The sequence below is a fragment of the Phascolarctos cinereus genome, unplaced genomic scaffold (assembly GCF_003287225.1).
Source record: "Phascolarctos cinereus isolate Bilbo 61053 unplaced genomic scaffold, phaCin_HiC Scaffold_726;HRSCAF=1367, whole genome shotgun sequence".
In the NCBI taxonomy this organism is placed as follows: Eukaryota; Metazoa; Chordata; class Mammalia; order Diprotodontia; family Phascolarctidae; genus Phascolarctos; species Phascolarctos cinereus.
In genome coordinates, this window is record NW_027556098.1 from 31397502 (window position 1) to 31408292 (window position 10791).

General features: G+C 36.5%; 1 protein-coding gene across 1 annotated transcript in view; it reads left to right on the forward strand.

Annotated features, from left to right (window-relative positions):
• The window catches only part of GABRB3 (gamma-aminobutyric acid type A receptor subunit beta3), a 248789-nt gene extending 242476 nt beyond the window's left edge, over positions 1 to 6313 (forward strand). Inside the window, exon 9 of the mRNA XM_020992951.2 lies at positions 1331 to 6313. Within this exon, the coding sequence (XP_020848610.1) occupies positions 1331 to 1669 (339 nt within the window). The 3' untranslated portion in view covers positions 1670 to 6313. The remainder of the gene's footprint in view (positions 1 to 1330) is intronic.
• Positions 6314 to 10791: the final 4478 nt, after the last annotated feature.

Sequence of the window (10791 nt, forward strand, 5' to 3'; positions counted from 1 at the left end):
GGGACCCCAGAAGCCATCTGGTCCAACACCATCATTTTACAAATGAAGGATGTTGAGACTCTTGGAAATTAAGTGACCTACTCAAGGTCATCCAAAGAGTTGGTACCAGAAGTGAGATCTGAACCCAAGTTTTCTGACTGTAGAGCCATTGTTCTGATTCCTATAACATATGGCCTTCTGACCTGAATCTTCAGGAACTGAGAAAACTGTGTAATCTACCCACAATGGTAAGAACCTATTCCTTAACACTCTCCCCTCTAAAAAATCATTTTGTGACCCACAGGGAAGAGGTGGATTGAGGAATTGGATTGTCTGAACCGCTACATACACCCTATCTTCCCTGCTTGGCAGAGGCATGCTATCAACTACGAGGTTTCTAAGGGGCTTTGACAATGGCCCCTCAGGGATTAATATTTCTAGACAACCAAGTGACCTGGTTATAATGTCTCCAGGAAGTATGTCAATAAATTTAGGCCCAGAATAAACGAATGAGTTTCAAAACATATATAACAGTGGCATTCTGGGTAGCTGGAGTGGTGTCACAATGAAGGAATGTCAAGGTATTGACACAAAATGAACTAAACCTATTATAAGAGGCAGGTTGAGTTTAAAGGCTATATCTAGGTTATCACTGATTTGATGAGTGGCACTTGAATCGTTACTTTGAGTATATTCAGATCCTCAACATCATCTGGAACATGGTTCTGGCATTAGCCACACCTGGATACATCCATTACCTGCAGATTTGATAGCTAAAAATGATCTCTGTATTCCAAGTAGATTTTTTTTTTTAGCCCACACCTCAAGTCCATTTAGAAATGTATTGCCAATACATAGGTTAGAGTCTCATCCACTTACCTGTAAGAGAGGCATCTAAACTATGCTTTTCTCTTGGGAAAAGAAAGAAATTGCTATTCCAGTGTAGAACAAAAGAGCATAGTGGTGAGAAGTTAGCTATCATGAATAAAATAGATAAGTATTTAAGAATATCTTTCAAAGACAATTGATAAAAATGAGAAATTTGGTCTTCAGTTTTATAACAGTGTGTTGCATTATTATTGTAGAATTTCAATTTGAATAAGTCCTCTTATTTTATTTATTTTCACACATAAGATTTTTTTTAAATCAAGGCAGATAGATGTCTAAACCACAGTTAAAATTCCAGAAATGACATTTCCCAACAACATGCAGCATTGGATATGACAGATAGTAATTTTCCCATGATGTACTCAGAATCAAACACATTGATAGCCTGCCTTGTGTTTGGAATATGAAAATCAATTTTATTGGCACTTGAATTGGCTGATGGTGTGATATCTCTTCCTATTAGGTGGACGCCCATGGAAACATTCTGTTAACGTCACTTGAAATTCACAATGAAGTGAATGAGGTCACAGGTGTTGGAGATTCCAGGAATTCAGCAATATCTTTCGACAACTCAGGAATCCAGTACAGAAAACAAAGCATGCCTCGAGAAGGGCATGGGCGACACATGGGGGACAGAAACATCCCGCACAAGAAGACCCATTTACGGAGGAGGTCTTCACAGCTCAAAATAAAAATCCCCGACTTAACGGATGTGAATGCCATAGACAGATGGTCAAGGATCGTGTTTCCATTTACTTTTTCTCTTTTCAACCTGATTTACTGGCTGTATTATGTTAACTGAGTGACTATACTTGGTTTTTCACAGACTTCATTTAACACTGAGTGAAATATTACTCTGCCTGTCATTTTTATACCTATATATAAATACACACACACACGCACACACACACACACACACATATATACGCAATTGTATATATATGTGAACTTTCTCAACATATATATAAATACACATGTATATGAGAATGTATGTGCATATGTTTATATACACAGGTCTATGTAACCATGTGTATGTAATACAAATGCACATACATGTATACATTCAGCAGCTATGGACAATTTAACACAGAATGCATATCAAAGGAAGTGGGTGCATTTTTTTTAATTGAAAGGGACAGATATCATCTAAATATTTCACCTTAAGAATGAGGGAGTGTTACATAATATCATCCCTAAATATGTCTTAAGTTATCATAAATTAGACATTTTCAGTACAGGTTTTCGAAACCTTGATTACTTAAAGCTAATGTACTCTTCAAAAACCCACCCAGTGGTACTGCTAGTTTAAAATGAGTCACTTCTCTTTCATTTCATATGCTTTGTTTCACTGAGCTAAGTTTTCTTTGCTCATTTTGTTTATAAGGTTTCTTTTCATCTTCCATGCGTGTCATTTTTCAGTGATCATTGACTCGGATTAAATAGTCACAGAAAGAAAGCTGTCCTGTTTTTTAAGAGGCTCACATTAATATGTTCAAACACTCATCTTTTGAAAAATCCATCCGTGGTGAAAGGAATCTCATTTGTAAGTATTGTAATACGCAGTTTTGAGTTGGTTTTTGTTCTGTTTTGGTGTTTTGTTTTTTTGGTTTTTTTTTTTGCTTTGGTACATTTAGACTGATTCCAGCTTAGCTGTACTAAGGGGAAAATTTTAGCACATTTTGATATCGTTTTAGTTGACATTTTAATGACTGAAAAATGTGTTCTGCATCTCTTATAGATTTCTAAGACTGATATCTAACAGAAAGTATAGAAGTCTCAGGTTATTTGTTACTCTAACATGAAACCATCTAGATTTTTTTTTAATTTGTGTTCACGTTATCCAACATTCTTAAAACATTGTATGTTACTATAAAATATATTTGCATAATATGCATACATATGTATATTTTATGAAGACTTTCTTTCTTATGCTTGCTACTGTGGCAGCATGCTATGTCATATCTTTTCTTCACGTGATGTGACTACTTTTTTATTATCTGAAATTAAGACTTAAGCTAAAATGCTTCTACTGTTGAAACACAAAAATCAAGACATGTTCTCATGGCCTTTATTTCCATGTCCAACATATGCCATAAGGAACGCATCCAAACACTCCTGGTACAACTGAGATGCTGCAATCAGCAACCAGTAAACTAACTAATGCATGGCATTTCATCATCAAATACACGCAGTCATTTTTTTTAGGCAAACATTATCGACCTGACAAAACAGCACGCTCATTTTTTTAGTTTCTTTCTGAATCCATCTCCTCATCCTATCGACTTTTTAAAGCTAGTAGATACAAGTCAAGGTGCACTGGTTTCATAGATGCGACCTTAACTTGCTATTTAGACAACTAGATCTTTCTAAAGAAAAAAAAAAGATGATATATTTTTTGTAAACAATATTTCTATCACAGACATCCATAAATGGACATGACTATGGTCCTATAAATAGGTGTCAAAGTGGAATTAAGCATTTGGAGAAGGAAAAAAAAAAAAGCAAAATGTGCAGGAAAGAACTGCTAAATTTCCTTTTGAGATGAAACCTATCCATAGATTTTCTGGCTGCTGTTGTCTCAAAATGTTGCATATGCCCCAGCTGCCTCTGTTCTGTCCAACACACAGGAATAGTCAGCCAGATTACTGTCCAACTCTCTGACCCCTGGATTTCATTTAATATTGATAGGACCTATACCACCTGGGATGTTACAAGGATGTACAAGTTGCCCAGTATTACTTCTGTGGGAGTTCCCTTCAGTGGTCATTACAACCTTTGATTTGAAGGAGTAGATAACAGCTGCTAGATTCACTCTGGGATTAAATTGAACACACAAAGTCTAATGCTGGAAGCAATTCCTAATTTTTTTTCCCCCTCCCTCTCCTTCATCCCCAGCTCTCTCCACTCTTCTTCCTTCTCCCTCCCTCAAAAAAAAAAAACATCAATCAGATTTTCTCTAGTTTTAATTTATATGGAGGTTCCACAGGTTATTATAGACATGTGCTTATTAGGGTTTTTCTTTGGCACTCTCAGGATAACAATATGAATTTATAACATACGAACAGATTGGGAAAATCTTGTGAGTGGCCTTATCCATTGTAAACTTTTAAAGAAAGGAGATGTTGCTGAAGATCGTATCTTTTCCAACACTTCCGCTATTTTTCTGTGTCCAGTTATTCAAGGTTGGAGCTCCACACACATGAGGGACTCGAAATGCAAAAGGATGTGAAGAAAGCAGTTCATTGTGGACATTTGGAATCTTTAAATGCACAATGCATACTGTTCAAAACTGTGCCATTAATTCTTTCCTGAGGATGGGAGGAGGGGGAAGAAAGGGTGGGGAGAAGTTAAAATTATATACATATGTGAACTTCAAGTTCATGAACAGCAATGGCAGAGAACCTTTAGACCTCAAAAGAGCTCCTGCAATCCACTTTACAAGTTTTCCTTGGTATAAATTTGCATGGTAGGTAATAATAGCTTTTGAGCTTTTTATATGCATTTGGCAATGAGATTGGGATTCACAACTTTGTAGACATTGCAACAAAGTAAATATAATGGCTATACTACATATTGTATTTGTAACTATATATATATATATATACATGCATACATGCATACATACATATATTCGATAAAAACCTTTTTCAGATCCATGGGCATGTGTTTGCTTTACCCATTTCAGGGGCAAACAATGTTTTCTTTCCAATAAAAAAGAATTGTAGAGGCTGCCTAAACTTCTTTTTAAAGCAGCAGAAAATTTGGGAATGAGCATTTTTTTTACCATCATGACCCAGCCTAGTTGAATTTGTTTCCCAACTCTTTTCTTTAGGTCTCCAGGCCAACATGGCCTCTCATGAACCCACAGCAGCTGTTGTAGTCATTGAAGGAGCTGTACAGATGAGGCCCAAAGCCAGAACTCTAGACTTAAAATTTGATTATTGTAAGGCCTCGTCAAGGGTTGTAAAGAAAAGGTTGGTGAAGGGACTTGTATGATTACTTTTCTGAGAATTTGAAAGGAATTTTAAAAAATAATAATCAGACTTCTAGGTAGGCTAATATATATGTCTTTTTGAAAATGTTCACAGGTCCTCAAAATATGCAGTAGAGTTCTTGTGAAGTTACGTCTTCTAATTACCCAACTCATCTACTCTTGAGTCAATTCATAGACACCCGATTGTACTACATTACTTCAGTGGGTGTGGGTATTCCATTTGATGGTGCAGACCATAAACCATCTATGACTTCTTAGCCTATATGATTCTCACCCATGTCATTCCATAAATCTTCCATCCATGTTCCATAGCATGGTTAACCTCTTAAATAGGTGTTATTGCCCCTAACCAGCATCTTAATGGGGTTTCATTGACTGGATCATGCATCACTTATGTAAATCTCTTCACTAACATCCCAGAGCCTAAAGTGAAGTTAGGAAATCCCAAATAAAGCTGGGAGGAAGTCCTGAAGTTCCACTCAGTTATGTTAGAAAAGTCACACCTATAATACCCTTTACTTTCAGGCCGCTACCTTACCCTTATTCTGGACCACCTGTATGTGATGACCTTCACTAGACCTTACTGTGTCAAACTTTGCTTATAAATGTTTTCACCTAGAACACTACAGAGGTGGCCACTTTGATAGGAATGAGCATGCTGCAGCTCTAGATGCACCATTTTGGGCATCCTGCAGCTATTCCTATTTGGCTTTTCTGGGCAATCTGGCCTTGTGACAATGTTTTAAGCTGAGTAAATGCCCGACTTTGAATATCTTGGCTTGAAAATATAAACTGTGCCATAAATATTATTTGAATCGGATACCTGGTTTATAATACTGATACCTGATTTATAACATTTTTAATGAAAGTAAATTGGGCCATAAATTTGCTTATCCCATTGTCCTTTTATTTCATTGGACTGGAAAAATCATATCTTTAGAAGTGTTTCCTCAATCCCACCACTATCCCCAGGACACTAGGATGCCCACTGAATAATTACCTCTTCTACTGCACTTAAAAGGCAACATGATGTCCTTAAAAAAAAAAACATATTAACTTGCCTGGACAAGTGGTTTATTCTCAGAGATTAGTTTGCATATCATGCCATACCCAGGAGTAGCCCCATAAGTGTGCTCTCATTCTCATTTCATATTTTCACTTTACAAGTCCATGAGGGCATTCAAGGCAACTACAGGACTATCCTGAGTTACAGCCTGAAGAGTCTGAAGTAGAAATAGATAACTGTGTTGTGATAGCTAACTCCTATGTTAATGACATCCCATTGTAAAGATAAATTAAAGCCCAGTTTTGCTTAAGCACATTTATGTATATATTCTTTTGTATTATTTGACATGAAAAAACAAACAGCAAAACTGAGTGATAGACAAAATATGAGCAATGTTGACGAATGAATACTAATTTATTAAAAAAAAAGGACTAAATGATGACTTGTAATGATTCATTTTGGGGGGAAGTCATTATTTTTAAATTTTGGTTATTTTTATTCTATTTCACTTTCATATTTAGGGGTTTCATTAGAAGCCAGAGGAAATATATGCAAACTTGGCCGGGTAAGAAAACAAATCACATGCAAGTATTGTCTCTCGCTACATGGGAAATATATGCACAACGGTCATCTAGTCCTCTTTTTGTCTTGAAACAAGTTTTAGCAAAAATCATTATTCCTTTTTAAAAAGGTTTATGAGAAAGGCAATGGAAAAAACTGCCATATGACCAGGGGTATGCTGGTGAGTAGTTAACCAACTCCCCAGAAAAAACAAAAACAGTGCAGAAGTTTAATTTACATGATTAAAATTGTCACCATCACTTTCTTAAATCTAAAGAATCAATAAGACAATATGTCAAGCCCTGATTTGTAGCATTTTCCAATTCAGATTTCAGAGGTATAAATGCTCACATTGAAAATTTAACGATCAGCTTAGTGGGTTGGAGTTGGCTCCAACATACCCCTGCTTAAAAGCCCCTCCTGAATTTTAATGACTGTCAGATTCCTGGAGACTCCCAGTGTAAATCTGCAAGGCTGCAATGAACACATTGGCTCTTTTTTCTCCTTACCTCAGTGGTAAGAAATAATAGGTGAATATAACATGTATTGAATAAAACACAAACTTATCATCTTAAAATTACAAACCTGCCCATATCCCTATACCTTGTTCTAAGAAACATGAAAAGGGCTGACATAAATTATCATATAACTCAACCCTAACCTAACCTCACACCACTTTATATCAGTTTTAAAGGAGTAGATTTCCACAGTGGTTACTGTCCCAGATATACTGAGAGCTACATAGACAGATGCCATATAGATACAGATCGACAGAGATAGGTGAACTATAGATAAAGATTAGATAGTTAAAAGACAGAGTTTTTTTAAAGAATATTTAGGTTCTTAAGAATTTTAAGGAACTAATACCCCAAATTCCTCTTTTGTAAACTAAATAATAGAAATTTTTTAATTTTTCTTCACAGCTAAGATTTTTAGTTATTTGGGTTACGGATAGGTAGATTTTGCATGTCCTTAAATTCTGGAGACCTAAAATGTACATAGTGCTTCTGTTAAATCCTGTCCAGGACTAAGAAGGTGAAAAATTCTCTTCCCTGTCCCATTATTCGATAACATCATTATACCAATTGAATTGTAGAATTTTTTCAATTACCTTTATCCAAGTCAGTAAGTATCAAAGTCAGAAAAGTTGGAAGAAGTAAGAGGGAGAACTTTCTGTTTTTCTTGAATGTTTTAAAGCTTTTTAAGAACTCATGATTTTGAAGTTTAGAAAAAAAATCATGGTAGTATATATCAAGTTCTTTTTTCTTTTAAATACTTCTTCAAAATATTTCAAGGAAGAATGATGTAGGTAGCTGTGGTAGAAGCTTTGGAATACTATCCAGGCACAAATCAATTGATTATTTCTAGTTGGCCTGGGGAGTAGGTACCTGCTTTGATAAAGACTCAGGGATCACTCAGGGATCAATGTTCCTGATCATTTTGCATATAACCATCAGAAGTATAAAAACGGAAGGCAATGGGCTGTCTCCCCAGAATCAGACATAACATGACTAGTACAAAATCAGCAGTTCAAGGACATGGTTGTTGCCACCAGGACTTTATATAGACCACAGAGTTCTGTGATTAAATTTTATTTTCATTGTTGTGATTACCTTGAACTACTTTGAAACATTAACCAAAGCCAATAAAGACATTCTAGGAATTCTTAGGGAAAAGTATCCATGGGGAGAGGTAGTGTGGCCATTATCTGTGGCATAGTGATTATCAGATTTGGAGTCTCAGAATTGGAAGATATGGGTTCAAATCTCTTAGGCATTTACTAGCTATTTGATCACTGGAAAAATCATTTGATCTCTCAGTGCCTTAAGTTCCTTATTTTTAAAATACCTGCCTCACAGAGTTGTAAACGAAGTGAGTGCTTTGCATACCTTCAGACACTATATAAATGTGAATTAGTATTGTTCATTTTTTCCCCTGCTTCTCCTAGAGACCCTGTGTTATTTGTGGAGGAAAAGAATGGAGACTGAGACTATCCCATGATTATCAAACATCTACCATTGACCCCTAACTTGTTGGTCCAGGTATTTTCATCAGACTGTACCAGCATGACATGGTGGGAAGCCCAGAAGATCTGAGTTTGAATCATAGCTCTGCTACTTTCTAATTTTGCGACTTTGTTTAAGTCCCATAGCTTGTGTTAGTCTCAGTTTCCTCATTTATAAAATAAAAACTTGAATTAGATTATCTTTAAAAAGTCTGCTGCCTGTAAATCCTACAGTATATCCTTGTGAATTACAGAAGACCTCTAACATTACTCATATATCTGAGGAGAATTAGTAGAAGATGCTGTTTGAAAGCAGTTGGAGACAGTCTGAGTACCAGATGATGTTCTTTGACCTGTGTAATGCTTCCATGGTTTATTGGAAATTTTTGGATTTTGGTGTTTTGGAAAGCATACTTCAATATTATTTTCATTTACTCCATAAATATAAGTTAACTTATGTTTACCAATATAAGTTACATTGGTTAAAAAATAATAATAACACACAGTTGTTTCAGCACATGAACCAGAAACAGCCATTCATGAATCTAGATGTGAATACAAACAAAAGTCACTATTCTTATAATATATGATTTGCCATGGAGGTGTGATAGAACCAAGAATGGGCCTTGCAATGGTGGCATCTTTGGTGGACCTACAGTGACTTGGTAAATTTGTGAATTATTACTCTCCTCCCTTAAGTCAGCACCAACTTTGATGTGTAGAAGTCATCATTTTTAAAAACGCAAGATATATGGGAACTGGTTAAGGCACCATTTAAATCTTACTACTATCATCTGAAAGGGGCCCAAAACCTTATTACAATTCATTCAGATCAAAAAAACTTAAAGTACCTCCAACATTACAAAATCTGAAATTGAACTAGTGGGAATAATATATTCCCCACACAGCCCTACCCCAGCCAATTTAACTTTCTCATCATATATATGTCCTTGGCTTCCACAGTCATCAAATAAGTACCTGGATTCAAAAGTTGAAGGAAGCGGGGGCAAGAGTCTGGGAAAATGCTAAGGGATAGAGAAATTAGAACATTATTATTATAATATATGATGTGTAGCATTATTATTATATATTATTAGAGCATTAAGAATAGCTTTAGAAGTAATAAGACATAGGGACAAATGGAATGATGAAAGATTATGATCAAATAATCAGATGTCAGGGTTGAAGGACATAAGCAGATTGAAGACCTAAGAAGATAGAGCATCTCAGGCCAAGAGCTGGTATGGAAGGGGAGACTATGAACCAGGCAACGAAGTTACTGAGAACAGAGGGAGAATATCCAGGAGGTTCATATATCACAACTACTAGGATCTGGATCGGGTAATAAGTTTGAATAGTGTCAATCTAAAAAAAGTGGAGGTTGCTGAGTGGGATGGGGTGTAGTGGAGTCGCAAAGCCCATTGGTATGGGACTCTTCTCACTGAGATTATGGTGTCCTCACTGATGGGGATCAACGTCCATGTGAGGGGCAAGGCAGAATTGGTGCGAGCAAAAGAGAAAACTGTTCCACTCTCTTGGGTCTCATCAGTCTTGCCAAGTTCTTGAGGCTCCTCAGGCAGCCTCACTTTAGGATGCTGAAGGGAGAATAATTCTCTGGGAAGAATCTGACATAAGAATAGCCAGCAGTTTCTGTCATCTCTTTATCCCCAGTTTGCTACGCTAGAGACTCCTGGGCATTTCCCCTTTTGGAGAGAGATCTGGGATTCTCTCTCAGTTTAACTGAGTTACCACGCTCCCAATGAGAGAGTTCTTTTACTCTCCGGTATATTTTATTGTCTGGTACATTTTATTCCATATATTTGATGAGAAGGGAGTCAAGACTTGGGTAAAAAGCCTGGGATCCTTTTTCCTTCAATAATAAATACTGGTTAGAAGTTTAGCTTGGACCTGAAAACCACATCCTCTAGATGAATACTATTTAACAGAGTAGATAGATCTAATTCTAACCTTGTATGCCATCTCTTCTGAGGAAAGCAGAGTGACCAAGCTTCTCACCCTACTCTTTCTCTTCCTGGCAGGAAATTGTCTCCCTTGGAGGAGAGCGGGGGAAAAGGAGACTAGAGATATCTATTCTGACACTCTTTGATACACACAACATGTTACATGTGGAAGGGCAGTCTCACTATATATACACTTGTATGTTAACAAGTCATCTCCAGCAGGACGTAAACTTCTTGAGGGTAAGGGGCATTACATGTTTGGCTTCCTCATCTCTTAGTAAAGAAATAGTCCTTTTAGACTAGGCCTTTAAAAAAAATATGTATTGATCAATCGATCGTTTGATCCCAGACCCTGGGAACTACAGGCCTTCAGGAAACAACTGTGCCAGGCCCTGTT